This window comes from Siniperca chuatsi, linkage group LG21 (assembly GCF_020085105.1).
Source record: "Siniperca chuatsi isolate FFG_IHB_CAS linkage group LG21, ASM2008510v1, whole genome shotgun sequence".
Lineage (NCBI taxonomy): Eukaryota > Metazoa > Chordata > Actinopteri > Centrarchiformes > Sinipercidae > Siniperca > Siniperca chuatsi.
In genome coordinates this window covers 5,143,138-5,158,825 of record NC_058062.1, presented here as the reverse complement: position 1 = coordinate 5,158,825, position 15,688 = coordinate 5,143,138, and the positions used below count along the sequence as shown (strand labels likewise).

Below are 15,688 nucleotides of genomic sequence, written 5' to 3'. Positions count from 1 at the left end.
TATGTTCTGGCAACAACACATAGACTGCAGGAAGTTTGGTATAGGGCTCAATGGTTACAGTGTTATAATCAGATTTTCGATATTGTGTGTACTGATGAGGATTGCAGTATTTCTCCTGAAAGAAATACTAAGCATGTGTACCAGGTTACAGCATTGTGTGAAATGACATGAGTAAAAATGAATCCAGTGTGTAGATGTATTCTGTATTTAATAGCCATTTTGGTTGCATGATTAAAGCTTTCTCATACTATCTGTGGCTCTGTTGACTGTGGTGGGATGTGGTGCTCTCTGAAAGGCACTGTGGCTAAGAGAGTGAGGGAGAAGCAAGACAGGTCCCCCCATGAACAACATGGTAACGCTCTTCTACGCTGCAGCGAGAAGACATCAATCTCTGTGAAGAGATCATGATCAATCAGCAGCAACAACCGCAAGAAAATGAACACAAGAAAGATAGGCAGGTAGGTATTTCATTAAAATGCCACATACATCCTGATTCTGTTACTATTACTATTTTCTCCCATCCTTATTCACAAAGAGATCAGAGGTCATGGTCTGCTATAAAACAGCAGCCATGCAGGTGTTAGGGGCTTCAGCTTCTTGATAATGGACATTTCAGCAGGATGGGTGCTTGCAGGTTGACAGAAATGTTATGGCTGCAGTAACTCAAATATTTTGATCATATGGAGAAACCATCTGTACAGTCCAACCTGGCCTAGTTGGTTAAAATAAGATTTATTTTATTTTTATAAATTAGCTACCCATGTTTTTTCCTGTCAGACCCTCAGGTTGTTCTTAGGAATTTATGAGCATTCTGGGCATTCATGCAATATGTTACACTGTTTAATGTTAAACCACAAGATGGAGCCAGAGCACATGTCTCCCATGAAACAAGCTGCTCAATCCAACATCTCCGTTAACTTCCTGTTTTGGAACCATTTTTAAAGTCACTGCTTTTGGCATCTTCTTTCTGTTTCTCCACAGAACCCTACATTACTCTCCATACAACGTTGTGATCTACACAAACAGACCCACATAATGGAAAACGGCAGTTTATTGCAACTCAAACAAAAATAACCCAATGTGTATGTGTAAAAAGAACATACTGCTGTATTGGATAAAATTAGATAAATGAACATATGCGGTAGCTTAAGATTTGATAGAATCAATAAATAGCTGCACAGATTTAAACATACTGTAACAGTGTTTGATTACTCAAGCAGGAATGATATGCACTTTCAGGGGTGGCAGACCCCAGATACCATTCGGTCACACTCATAACACTTTCTTTCAGTGCTACGTCACTGTAAGGACAGTCTTTCTCTCCATCCTCTACTTTATATGGGTAATCTGTATCTCTTGAAATGATCATCACATCTCTCTTTGCAAGTGGCTGCATTGAAAGAGCTGCTAGTGCTGTTTTGGTTACATTTTGACAAGAAAATTTAATAAAACAGGCCAAAGGTGCACAATCACACAGACGATGTCATATTCAAATAAGGAGCGAGATGGGAATACAATTTAAGGAAATGAATGGATGCTTTGACAGGAATTTGCAGAGGAATCGCATGATCGTGGATGAAGGGATTCACAGATAGTACAAAGTGGTTGTGGGAGAGTGTGAGAAGAGTCGAGCAGATAAGGCAAGGAGAAGGGAAAGAACCAAAAGAGATGGATCCTTTCAGCTTCATGATGACTTCACTCTCTCATGTGTACAAAAATCCAGAGATGGTGTGTCATGACTTTCCTGTTGTATTCTCATGGAGCTGTTGATGGTCTTGCTTGGTGGATCATGGGAGCAGGGTTTTGGTCAGGTTTTTGGGGCATGGTCAACGCAGCATCACCAGGCAGACGGGCTGTGGGTTAAATCTCTGTTGTTGTTGGTCTGGAGCTCCTAGCTGGGAGAGAGCGCAGGGCTGGGTTCAGTGCTGATGTTGACCAAACACTCGCTGGACTTGAGGCTGGCCAGGGACTTGGAGCTTGGTAAAGAGGCCAGAGAGCCACACAGACCCAGCATGGAAGGAGTGTTGTCTTTTCCTACAGGGACAAAACAGAAAAATATCTTCTGATCATACATAGCTCAAGCTGCCCACATGAAACACCATAAACAGGCATCAAGCCTTTCTTTGTGTGAATATGTATGTACATGTGCATGGGTGGCTGCCTCTGAAAGGCTTTTATGCAGTAGTGGGAAGAGCACAAATATATTCCTACTCAAGCAGTAATATTGTTACTTTAGTACTGTGTTTTCTATATTGGAATATATTAAGTAAAAAGTATCTTATTTAAAATGTACTCAGTTAGTTACTTAGTAATAGTGCATAAAAATGTCTGGCAACAAAAATACAAAACAGAATTACAGTACACTACAAATCACTGCATGTTTAAATACTGCAGTGAATATTTTGTGATGAATGTACTAGAAGAAGAAGAAGTATTTTTACCAGCTGAAGTCCAGGCAGCATCTCCGTTCTGTCTCCTATCAGTCTTCTGGGAGTCAGAGTTCAGACTGACTTCAGCAGAAAGTTGCTCCAAACTGTGGAAACTCCTCCTGGGTGGACAGAAACCATCATCATGGCACAAATACCTGAAGCAATGTACTTTACATTAATTGCACCTATAAGCATCTGCTTATTTATGCTATGTGTGTTATTTACCAATAGGGATCATATATTTAGATATGTTTTATCTTCCATGCATTATAGCATCACAGAAAAGCTATGAATAAAATAAATAAATACAATAGAAACATACTGTTCGTGTCAGTTTACCTGCGAAAAAGCTTGACATCACCCTGGTTGTTTGTGATGGTGGACCACTGGTTGACCAGCGGGATGGAAAGATCTTTAGCCAGATGGGACGAATCACAGGGCATGAGGGCAGAGCTGGATGAAGCACAGAGTACAAATTTTAATCTTAGCAAGCAAATATGTACATGAACATCAAAGGTGGCAGTAAAAAAGTATGTATCTCTTGTGAATTTCAATGAGCCACTTTTTTGTGTGCACAAAGTTCAGTCAGAAGTCATTAATATCACTCTTACTTAAATATACACTTCCTGATGTTGTTACAGCACCCAATAGCGCCTCCAAATTTCAAAATCAACACAGTTCATAGCTGAGTTTAAAAATATCAACGGTAATCTGGGGAGTAAAGGTTTGCACCTTTAGGTGTGTTTTTATTGTTTCTTAATACACTTTAAACCAAATATTTTCAGTTTCTTTTTATCTTTTATGGAGAAAAATTACCAGTTAGATAAAGTAAATCTTCCATCAAAATAACTGTTTCTAGTTGTAAGGTTATTTTACAGCAATACTGTATAATGCTGGAAAGCTAAAGTGCATTTGTGAGAAAAGGAACAAATAAATTTTTTTATTCCAAACCGAATCTTGAGTGATGAGGTCTGAAGCTCATGGTTATAGTTGGAGCTTTTTTAATCAGGTGACTGTAATCCAAAGTTTGTGTGTGTGTGTGTGTGTGTGTGTGTGTGTGTGTGTGTGTTGTTTTTCTCACAGTTGTGCCTGCAGCTCCAGCACAATGGCCTCCAGCTCCTTCTTCTCCTGCTGGCTCTGGACCGTCAGCTCCTCCACCTTGGCTCTCAGACACTTGTTTTCCGTCTCCACGTTCTTCAGCTGTGACTCCCGCAAGCGCACTAGCTCCTCCAGGTAACCCTGTAACATGAAAGTAAGGAGACAGGGATTTGTGTGTAGAAGCCCATAGTGAGCAACAAGAATGTAAACAGCATTAACTTGGTTTTAGCAGTTGTTGTGAGTCACCTTCTGGGCATAGACGATCTTAAACCTTTGCTCCATCTTGCGACACTTGTTGCTCCAGCTCTCCTCGTCGGTCACCAGGGGGATGTAGGGATGCTCTGGGACACTCTCCTCGCTGTTACTGCTGTCCACACTGCGACGGTCCTCCTCATCACTCAGGTAATCATAGCTACACAGCAGAGAGGCAACAGTGTTGCAACGCCGTACATGCACACAAATGTGATGCTAATAGTTGAGTGACAGGATCATCTGGGTTAGTCTCACCTCTGAGTGAACTTCAGGTACGGTGTGTAGTCAATCACAGCTGGGGATTTCCCATCCAGAGTCTCCCCCTTCAAGCAAAAACTGCACAGAAACAGAGACAAAAAAACTAACTTGAGAATTGCATTAATGAAAAGCAGATTTTTATGTCACAAACCTCAAGGGTGTGTACATTATTAGTAAATACCAATGTATTGAAATGTAGTATGGAAGCCACACATGTAAAAACATGTTAGGCTTTATTTGTATACAGTGCATGCACTTACTTCTGTATATAAAGAGTAAATATGTTTCAAAATTGAAAAAAAATGGCCACTTTTATACTGCATGTCAGACATAATTTCACTTACATAACTGATACAGAAATACATTAAAAATGAGTACATATACATCTTATCACAATGCATTATTCATGAATACATACTCTCTACTAATACCTTAACAGAGTTACTCAACGTAAGAGTTGGGGCCCCACATGAGGTTGCTTTCTAAGATAGATATATTGATATTTATTTGATATATGTTTATTAGGAAATTAATACAAATAGGTTTGAAATAACTTATTATTTCAGTATAATCTCTTTGAAGATCGATCTGTACTCCTAAAATAAAATATGCTATACTCAAATTCATATTACAACTTGAAGACTCTTTCATTCCTAAATATTGGGCATAAAAACAATGTAACAGGCCAGAAAATGTTAGGATACCCTAACTTAGGATACTTAAAATAGCTTACAAATATATACCAAATAACTGTGTTGATGTAAAAAGCCTGGGGTGTACTGGTGTATGTACTTATATCTTGAAACACTCATATATATATATATATATATATATATATATATATATATATATATATATATATATATATATATATATATATATATATATATCAGAGTCTGCAGTGTATGTCTTCACCTGAAGTCAATGGCACTCAGTCCAATCAGCATGCCAGTCAGGACTGTGGCCTCCTCTCTCAGCATAATGGCTCCATCATCATAGAACCTCCTGTCAGGTGAAGAGGTGGTTATCATCTCTGAACTTTCGGATATAATACTGATACAACAGTGATTCTACCTGCAGCCAATTAATGATAGATTTTATATGTATTTATAGTATGTTTGATGTTTTAAACATCTGTAGCAGGTGTGTACTTTCCTCTGGTGCAAAAGAAAGAAAAACTGAGTGATTAGGATGAGCGAGCATGGCCACCATGAAGGTCAAGCATCCCTGCAACAGGGGTCACTTAGAATAAAAAATGTGGCTAAAATAAACAAAATCAAAAATGTGTCGATTGTGCCTTTAATTCATTAGTCTGACCTGGTTGTTCTTGTGTCCCTCAGAGCAGTGGACACATATTCAGACAGACGTTTCTCCATCAGCGCCACTCGAATCCATGCACGCCCCTGTAGGACAACGTAAGAAGTGAGTAGGAACAGAGGGCTTTCTTTGCTGCTCTCTCTAGCAATATCCCACACACATACAGACTCAGTCATGCACACAATTCTGCATACAAATACCCTTGCCTTGGCTCGTGATGTGCTGATGTTCTCTATATTTTCGATGCTGGCAATGCAGTTGTTCTGCACCTTGCTGCATGCCAGCCGGATATATTCCCAGAAACTGCGCTGGCCATCTGAGCTGAACCAGCTTCCTGAACCTGTCCAAGATTAAAACACAGCAGTTAATCATTTCTGCGCTGATAACAGCCCACACTGTAGTTTTTGCCCTTAATAATATAATTTTGTTTCCATGGATAATTTGTACAGTATAATCTATGCAGTAGGTTTCTATTCCAGTTTTATATAAAATCTTACATATTTAAGTTTTTACTGTCTCATATTCAAAGTCACATTAACTGATTTGTCCATCTTTTCCTGTGCTATATGTTACCTGCAGTGTTACCTTTGAAGCGGTGGCTGAGGATGTGCTCTAAAATGGCAGCAAAGTTAATAAACTCCTCGGATGAGTCATCTATGGGCTCTGCTGTGTACTTTTCTAGGAGAGTCTTTACAGAGAATCTGAAATAGAAACACACAGAAAAAGAGGAATTAGAAAAACGAGACAATGCAATGGAAAGAAATTCTACTTCGCATATGTGAAGGATTTGAATTTTCAGTTCGTTGTGTGCTGCACAAGCTGCAGAAATGCAGCCGTGCACTGTACTCAGGCAGACAAATGTACTACTGTATTTGAACGCTGCAACAATAGCTGGGAGGAGTTTTTTTTTCCCTTTTTTGTGAACCACGCCATCTTATCATACTGAGGTCACCCCAATTGTCTTGTGTACTGCACAATGTACCCCTTCAGTGCTTTGGCAGTGTTATCATGAAAACAACACAATTAATCCCCTGTCTTTTCAGCCTTTGTGCATGTTGTGCTTCCAGGTCCCTTTGAGTCTTGTCTCTCAGAGGGACCGGCCAGCATCAAAGAATGATCAAATAATTCCCTCCCCCTCATCTATACATGGTGGTCTGATCTATTTAGGGCCACCGCTATCGCAGCTTTAGTTTGGCTTTTGACCTCACACGCACACCCTGCTGCACCACAGGCAGCTATGCAGCTTGCATGTTAGGAGCCAGCATCCAGGCAAGGGCTCGGGCTGACTGCCTCTGCTTCGATGGGCAACACTAGCATCACAGAGGGCAAGACTGCCCTGGCAGTGGGAAGCACCTCCATAGCCAGGGGAAAGACTACTGTCTCCTTGGGCAACTCCTCCATCTTCAGGGGAGTGACCACCACCTCCATGGGAGACTCCACTATTCAAAGGCAAAAGACGACTGTGGCTCTTGGACGGGCCAGCTTCACCCGGGGAACCACAACCACCTCCTTCCGCAAAGCCTTGATGTCCAAGCGAAGGAACACCTAGATGGAAAGGACCCCTGAAGCCGGCGCCAAGACACCCAAAGCAGCCAAGCAGTCCAAAAAAGACTCTAACAATGAGTGGAAAACCACATTCTCGTCAAGCAAGACCTCCTTCACCAAAGGCAGGGTTTCGATCCTGAGGACTAAGTACGCCATCTCCTGGGGTAAATCCTCGATCTCCTGGAGCCGAACCACCGTAACTTTAGGCAACACCAACATAGCGGTGGGCAAAACCTCTGTTACACGAGGGGAGACCACAAGCGCTCTCACCACTCTGACCTTCACCCATGGGACCAAGTCTGTGTCTGTGGTCAAAACTACCCTCATCAGGGGCAAAGAAACACACAGCAACATCTACTGGGATTTTCACACATGATTCCAGCACCCACTTAAAAACCCAAGGATATTTCTATCTGGTCAGTTTTAGCAGGTCAGTAGTATTAAGAGTCAATAAAAAAGAGCTGCTATGTTTGTGATTAATGTGTGTCAGGAATTACAGGTCAATGTGGCATGACATCATCTGTTACCTGTTTGCACAAGATACAAAAGTAGATTCCCAAGTAAGAAAGTGAGTTGCAGATCTAACGGGTTTGCAATCAAGAGTGAGATTTTCCAAAGCCATGATGAGCATGTTATGCAAATGTGACAGAGATGAGATGATGGTTTATAGTGTCTACTTGGCAGGGAGGGAAAGTGTGAAACAGCCGTGTGGGATGTATATGGAGATACATTTTCATCAGCACTATTTTCCTGTATATTGTGCATGTACAGTCATCAACATGTCTACATCTTTGGTATGAATGTGGTATTTTTGTGCATGCTGATAAGATTTGTTGATATTCTGATGTCTGCCGGCATTTCCATAACTATGCTGCCATATGACCACCAGGAAACAGTTTTGAACTAGAAAACTGTAAAAGCTGGTTGATGTAACAATGCTTATAAAAGTAACATGTCTAAACACTGCTTGGCTTGATTGTTTTGTAAATAGATCTGAGTTTTGTGAGACATTATATGATCTAAATGACAAAATAGTGGAAATTAAAGACTCAAATGCATAATGACAGTTCAGCGAAGGACACAAATGGGTAATAAACACCAACTGAAGGAACCACACCCATATTTCAAATGGAGGGACAACGGTATAGGAGAGGTGCAATCAAAGTCTCAACTACATGTGGAGAACATGAACACATTCATCCTTTCTCTTATTGAATCTGACACTGTGCGACTCATTTCACATATGGTGTATACAGTTGTACACAAAGGCTATGTCTTACAATCAGAGGCTATAGGGAACAATGGCTCAGAAGAAAGTGATGTCACCGCAGATTGCCCCCCTTTGCAACAATGTGTCCTTCAACCGTCCGGTGTCGTCGTGGAGATGGGACAATCACTCCACTGTCCCAGTCCCCCCAGATAGGCTGTAGCCACCTACGGCTGCCTCTGTCCATTCACAGGGACACATGGGTGGTATGCGGCCTTCCAGAGCCCACGTCAATCAGCTCAACAAAGGCATTATGCAACACGGGGGTCGCACTATCCACGCTTAGCATTCTGGTCTGCTCTGGATTGTAGCTGATGTTACTATTACCGCCGAGGGGCAGATCAGGGCGTGCTGCATGAGTGTGCGATGCTTTGCGTCGAGTGAGCCCCGAACCCCATCGTCGAATCTGGGTCAGGAAGACAAGCTTCTCCTCAATGGGCAACACCAGCTTCACCGAGGGGAAGACGGCCTTAACCCTGGGCAACACCAGCATAAAGAGGGGAAAGACCAAGCTTGCCATGGGGAGCTCCTCCATCACCAGAGGCAGGAGCACGACATCTCTGGGCTCCTCCACCATCACCAGCGGAAAGACCAAGATCTCCCTGGGCAGCGCCTCCTTCAGCAGAGGCTCCACCACCACCTCTTTTCGGAAAGCCCTCTTCCCCAAACGCAAGACGCTCTAGATGAGAGGGGATCTCATCGCGGGGTGGGGGGACTGGCACAAAATGTCACAAGAAAACAGCACCATCACAGAGAACATATGGACACCACTACAGCATCTGCACAGGGTCTATTCCAACTGAGAGCGAAAACTGGATTAAATTTACTTTGGGACCTTTGACTTGTTTTTGATCATGCCGGATTTATCATGGAAACAGGTCAGTGGCATCTAAATTCTGTCTTATAATGGTATCTGTCAGGTTTCAAGGTATAATGGAGCTCCAGGATGTTTGGTAGGGTTCCTGCAAGTATGTGCTCTACTCCACCATGACCCACAAACTCTGTTTTATCAAAAAAATCCACTTAGCACGTGATGCCAGTTTGCCAGTAAGCACAAACATTGTGTGTTGGGGCAGAGATTCACAATCATTGTCACATTTAAGCTCTCCAAAGAGATCCACTTTAGAACACAGGCGGTCCCTTGACATGACTTTGTTTTAAGGAGTCCCATCAGAAAAGAAGTTTTGTTAGATATGACTTCATAGAGAATTGTTCTATTCTGTCTGAAACATATGATGAAGAGTGGGTAGTGAAACATATGGTCAAAACTAGTCAACTCTTTGTGCAGACTTCCAAAATTCCTCATTATGCAGTGCGCCAAGCCCTTGGAAAACCACCAAGTGCCCCCAGTGGTTCCCAGGGCCCAGTATGGGAACCACTGATTAATGGCTAAGCTACCCATTTGTTGATGTGATAGCATTTAAAATCATAACAGAAGAAAGTCAACAGTAGCAAAAGGCCTCTCTGACCAGATAAAGTGGCAGCGTTATCTCAAAAGGAACATTACAGCAGATGATTGTAAATTAACTGAAGTCCTTTGATCTGAAGGGGAATCGCTGGCATGCCTCAAATGCAAATGAATGGAGTGGAATAGCAACATGTTCTTGGTACGATTTGACACTGAAAAACAACTGCAGGGCCTTCTGACAAGCTTCTTTTGTGCCCCCTCTCACTCAGCCTGGATCGCCGCCAAGCCCACTCTCAGCTCTCTTTAAATGCCCTCTTGTTCTCCTTTCTCACCCCTCTACTGTACTTACACAAGTGTGTTTGATCCACAGCACCACCTAGGATAATCCAAACTACATTTATCAGCAGTGACACCTAACCTAAATACACAAAGCTTCACATTAACTTTCTCAGCTTTCTTTTATTTTCTTTTTTCCTCACTCCCCCATAAACATTTCCATGACTCCTTTCTCTTTCTCTCTTCCTCTTTCTGTCTCTCTCTTTAGTCTTGGCATAACCCGCAGGATCAGATGACACAGGCGGACTCCTCTCTGGCCGCAGCATTGTGTAACACCAGCCAGTGCTGTGTTTATCGTCCTGGACTGTTGGGGGAGGCGTCCTGTCCTGTACTGGATCGGCACAAACAGCCAAGAGAAAGAATGCCGTGTGCTTTCATGAATATTAAGATAGGAATGATAATTTGGGCCAAATTCAAATAGACTAAAAGACATAAAAATGCAACAGCAGCAGGGTGTGTCTCTCTCTCACCAGACCCCTCTGTGAATAAGAGTCCAGGCAAAGTGTTTTATGGTCAGTGGAGGTGTAGAGGGATTAGTGTTCAAGATTGACAGTAAGGGTGTTGGGCTGAGAAGTGCTTAGAGTGTAAATCAGATGTTTGAAACTGACAGGGGGGTAAAATGAAGAATAAAAGGGTGTCACAGAGAAATTGGTGGTGAGAGAAAAGGCTGATCCACAGATGAGAGATGCCCAAATGTTTAGTCAAACCTATAGAAACTTCTGCTGTAGTTTCACATACTTGATGGTATGGTAGCTTCGGAAATCAGGGAAAATGCAAAAGAAGGCTGCACAGAAACTGAACTAGAAAACAATGTTATTCCAGACATGCAGGTTCACAGATTTCCTATTATTTCTTAAAAATTGTACTGAGAGGTGGAAAGTGGCACCCCTTACGAGTGTTCAGATTTTAAAAAAGCACAAAGAGCCACCCACTTGCAGAAGCATGTCTGTGACATATGAATATGTTGTTGTGTTTACTACAGTACAGAAGATTTTATTCTCTACTCTTGAGCCACGCCCCGGAAGAGCTCAAACCTCAGCCAAGATGCACCAAATCACCATCCTCACTCCTTTCACTCCTTGTTACTTTTGTTTACAGGAAGCAGCTGAAGGCATAACACCTTACATCAGACCCATCAAGTCTCACTCATCTTATCTATGTTTTCTTAGGTTCACCGTGTCCACAGCAACACTGTTCCTCCAGTCACAGACGACGGCATGAGAGCTCTTAGCCAGACTAAAGCAACAAAACAGTACATTTTTAAACATTACAGTACATCATGTGGCCTGTAAACAATTTTGATCAATTTGTTGATCTTCCAACATTTTGTCAAATTAAGATCAGATAAACAAAGTTAAACTGGAGTTGACATGAAAATTCCCACTGACTGCAGAAAGCCCCAGCCCTGCCATGTTAAGATAAAACCTGTTGCTAGTGGCAACAGCACAGAGATACAGTAGATCACGATGACACGGCTGTCTCTGTGGACATGATAAATATCACCAAGTCTCCTCAAAGCCATTAAGATAAAGTTCCTTTGGATTTTCTGATGCTGTCAGGTAAAAAACATTGCAGCTAAAATCATGGTTATTTTTATGTATTACCCTTAGTCTGAAGGCTGATACCGATACCGGCTGATACTGATGAAGCCACTGCGGGAGGAGAACATCTAATTTGGCTAAACAAAAAAATCACAAGTATTCTTCTTAGTCACATTTTGAAGTTGCAACTTTTTAACCTGACCGCGGCAGTCTCTTCTATTATTTTTCTCTTCCATTATTATTCTTAATTTCAAGTCTTGGTTTCAGTTTATCATGAGACGACTTCATTGCCTTTGAGTTCCCTTTTGTGGTGCAAATGTTTGGTCAGGTTTTCCTTTATTATACACAAATGTCTATTACTGTACATATGTGTTTCTAATTAAAATGGGTACATTCTGTCAAGTATGACACTGTAAACAAGGCACTGAAACATTGAGCAGACATTAGACAAGTTCCTGTGCCTGGTACTGGTGACCCACATTATGCCAGATCACGTAAATACACTTTTAAAAAAGGACTGTGATGCCAGTTTGTCTTTGTAATGACCCCCAGTAACAGACATTGTTTACGGAACATGTGACAACAAGTGAACCTGAACAGAAACAGCCCCCTTCTCTGAATTCCCACAGAAAGACATAACTTCATCAACTGAGTTGTTGGGAATTGAAAGTAATCTCTGTGTGTGCAGATTGTATTTTAAACGTGTATGATGTGTGACAGTGTGACAGTGAGGGAAAAGAGGTCAGACTTTATATATTACACACATGTATTAGGGGAAAACAAAGGCTTGGCCTGGTGTACTAATCTAGCACTAACGTCAGCTAAGCTACTGTAGCCAGGCAGCAGTTCAAGCTGTGGAAGTAGCTGTGTCTCAGCAGCACGACAGAGCTTGGATCCTGGATCCTGCACCAACATGGCGCCCAGCCTGCTTCAGTGCACAGCCAGAAGCCCACTGCTGATTCAGGATCTCTCTCCAATGAGACTGTACAAACACGCAACAACCTTTGACTACTTGAATCAACTCTGACCAGAATAGCATCAAGAAGAAAAACATAACAAGGTCAGAAACATCATTAATGAGGAGATGCAGATCTGACAGCGACACAGACATGCCTGGAAGAAGTTGCCCTCCAACTGAACCTAATCAATGTCATGTTGTTCATTAGAAAATGGAAAGAAACTGTGTAGTAAGCATTACTGATGGAAAGCTGTTTGAGATATATTTCTGTCTTGTCCTGTGTGTTTGTCATTAAAATGCTTAAATGATTAAATTGGTCTTAGCACGGTCAGGCCAAACTGAAAACAACAGTCTTTTTGTGCCCTCGCTAATCTTTCTGTGTTGTAAGTCCATTGTGAGAACTTTTCTTTCTTTGCAGACATGTCTGTGTGTGTTTTGCTTCACTGTACGTGTCACTAAAATGCAGACAGGACCTTGCACAAAAAGGTACTGGAATAAAAACGCTTGATTGTGTGTCTATTTGAGAGTCTGGACATTGTCTTTTTAGTTTTTTGGTTAATTTAGTTTTAAACACCATGTACAATCACTGTGAATAAGGCCAAAGACAAAGACAGTAAAATAAAAAATAAAACAGAACAAGAGAGTTAAGAGCAAGATGTGGATGCATGACGTCACTTTGGCAGAACACTCTACATAAATAATTACATCCCCGTCTGCAAGATAATTTATGACTATAGTCAATTTCCAATTCAAGACCCATAGTAATGCTATAACACATTTTATGAGAACACTATAAAAGTATCAAAGTAAAGCTGCAATTTTCCTACAAGTCTCTGGTGATATCACAGAATATAAAAATACTATAAAGCAGAATAAGGACATTTTTTAGAGCCAAAAATTCCAAACAAATCTCTCATTTCAGCATTTCAAATGTAAATATTTGCTGCTTTTCATAGTCTTATATGGTAGTAATTTGAATATGTTCAGGCTTTGTACTGTTGACAAAACAAGCTATTTGAAAATGTCACCTCGGGCTCAGTGAAGATCAATATTTTTCACTATTTTTCTGACATTTTATAGACTAAACAGTTAATCAAGAAAATTAATGAGCAGATTAATTGATAATGAAAATACTGTTAGTTGCAGATCCAATTGTAGCGATATCAATTTAAGAAATTACTATGTACAACACTGAGACAATAATAATGGATATGTATTTTCTGACTGCAGTTTATTTGCAGTTTGCAATGAACTAAAGTAATCCTGCAGAAAATATTAAAGGGATATCCCTCAAAACATAACAGCTACTCGGCATCCCTGGTAAGAATACTATTATTAATTTAAGAGTGAAACTATAGGATTATCAATGCAAAACATTAATGTATGTATATTTTAGATATATTTTGCCATAATTAACAGGAAAATAATACTATATTATTGAGTCCCTCAGAGACAGTTTAGTCCCAAAAAGAATATTTATGACGAGATTTTAAAAAAAGTTACTGTATGACAGACTGATTTCATATTCATTTAATGAAATATTATATAGAAATATTATATAGATTTTAAGCTTCCTTAACTCTGTATTAGACTTCCCACAGGCTATTTAGATCAGGGGTTCCCAACCTGAGGGGTCACAAAATAAATGTGAGGGTGACAAGATGAGTAAATGGATAAGAAAGAAAATTATTTATCATACACAAAAATAGACTGATTTTTTCTGACTTTTCTCTAACTTTGTGCTTTTTTCTTGTGAAGAACTGGATACATGCACATCATCTGGGCCCCTGGAAATCATTCAAACTACTCACCAGTCATGTCTGCACTAAGGTCTCAGCCTGTTATTAGGGGTTACAAGTAGACAGTCCTTAATTTTAGGAGGTCACAAGACGAAAAGGTTGGAAACTACCGATTTAGATCATACTGAGATACACAACAGATGACGTAAATGTTAATCATGTGTATAAAAATGACATCACTGTGAAAGAAGCCTCGTTACTTGCCCAGTAACATTTGAAATCCAAGAGACGTAATTTACACAAGCAACTGGACATGTTATGAAATTGTAAGACTTGCCATGAGGTAAGTTAAGCTCTGACAGTTAAATTGATGGACTGTGAACTCTCACAGGAGCCCTGTGCATCAGAGAGCACAGGGCTCCTACAGCCCCAGCCTCTCTTAACAATGTGTCATATAAAGACTGCACATCACAGTCCATCAGCACTCACTGTACTGTGTAGGCTGAGGGACACCAATTAGGGGAGGAGTCCTTGCACTGCTCCAAATGCCCTTGTCCCATTCAGGCACTCAACCTGACTGTGATGGAGGAGGAAACCTGCTGTTGTATTTTCTCTCCAGCTTTATTCTAGGACTGACAGTATTAGCCCACTAGCCTCATTTTTTATCCTTTGAAGCTGCATTTATCAGTATAGACAGGAATCAAGCAGGTGTCTCACCCTGTTAAAAAATAAAAGTGACTTTCCTATGAGAGATTTCAGAGGGATCCTGCATAAATGTCACACCAATGATCTTTAGAGGAATGTTTCAGCAAAGTGCAGGAAATGCAAAGGTTGCTATAAACTCAGTGTTTGAGAGGAACCCATTGAAAATTAAGGGAATATTATAGGTAGGCTATTGTCTACACATGGGTGTGATGGCAGGGGTATGTGAAGGTGAAAGCGCACCTGCCTCCTCTTCATCCCTTACATTTCTAGAAATGTGCCCATTATTCTGCATTATTTTTCATCTATTTTGTGTCCTGCTACCATTGTTTCACCTCAGGAATGACCTTGTTAAATAAATGTCCTCCATTGTGGTCAGCTTATTGAAATCATGAAGGGAACAGCATGCACATGAAGGGAACAGCATGCAGGGACTGGCAATTGCAGATAATGACGCCTGTCGACGGTGTCGTGATGTATACCTGCAAACCGTGATGAGGTTTTTTCGTTCCACGCCGACGCTCCGAGCAGACGCCTTTTTCGATGTCAGACCCATAGCCATTGCTGTCTGAATGCAGCCCGACTCCATCCAGCGGCGGCCCCGGGGCCTCTTCGGGATCCGTGCCCAGGCCAGGACCCCTCCCTCCGCGGGCCCTGTGTCCTACAAACACCCGGTGTCCTCTGCGGGGAGCCACGGATGATGCTACTGCTGCTGCTGGAGGAGGAGGAGGACAGGAAAGTGGCCACCAGCGTCCAGTTAGAGATGATTAAATGTACAAGTTCCGGCTAGAACTTTCGAAATAAAATCACCTTCACTTATTTGCTTTTGACTGTGCTG

At 41.3% G+C, this 15,688-nt stretch overlaps 1 protein-coding gene and 1 long non-coding RNA gene across 3 annotated transcripts; one reads left to right on the top strand and one right to left on the bottom strand.

Moving 5' to 3' along the window:
- Positions 1 to 1,033: 1,033 nt before the first annotated feature.
- On the bottom strand, positions 1,034 to 15,626 carry rundc3aa (RUN domain containing 3Aa). Of its 2 annotated transcripts, none has more exons than XM_044180675.1 (11): positions 15,333 to 15,626; positions 5,928 to 6,055; positions 5,561 to 5,694; positions 5,355 to 5,440; positions 4,953 to 5,042; positions 4,035 to 4,115; positions 3,774 to 3,939; positions 3,511 to 3,668; positions 2,769 to 2,882; positions 2,442 to 2,548; positions 1,034 to 2,034 (listed from the first exon to the last, which is right to left on the bottom strand). In XM_044180675.1, exons 1-11 carry the CDS (start codon positions 15,437 to 15,439, stop codon positions 1,892 to 1,894), a joined length of 1,314 nt encoding a protein of 437 aa, XP_044036610.1. In that variant the 5' UTR covers positions 15,440 to 15,626; the 3' UTR covers positions 1,034 to 1,891. The 2 variants fall into 2 exon arrangements, with proteins under 2 accessions (XP_044036610.1, XP_044036611.1); XM_044180676.1 differs by having other exon boundaries at positions 5,940 to 6,055; positions 15,333 to 15,625.
- On the top strand, positions 8,846 to 12,928 carry LOC122868589. Its single transcript, XR_006376150.1, has 2 exons — positions 8,846 to 9,044; positions 10,119 to 12,928. It is a non-coding gene; the product is annotated as an uncharacterized LOC122868589 (long non-coding RNA).
- Positions 15,627 to 15,688: the final 62 nt, after the last annotated feature.

Excerpts from the sequence above, each read along its gene's own strand:
- rundc3aa (XM_044180675.1), bottom strand. The coding sequence starts at position 15,439 with ATGGAGTCGGGCTGCATTCAGACAGCAATGGCTATGGGTCTGACATCG. Across the intron at positions 5,441-5,560 it reads TCAGCACATCACGAGCCAAG|GGGCGTGCATGGATTCGAGT; the intron begins GCAAGGGTATTT and ends GTTGTCCTACAG. Across the intron at positions 4,116-4,952 it reads CTGAGTGCCATTGACTTCAG|TTTTTGCTTGAAGGGGGAGA; the intron begins GTGAAGACATAC and ends GTTTCTGTGCAG.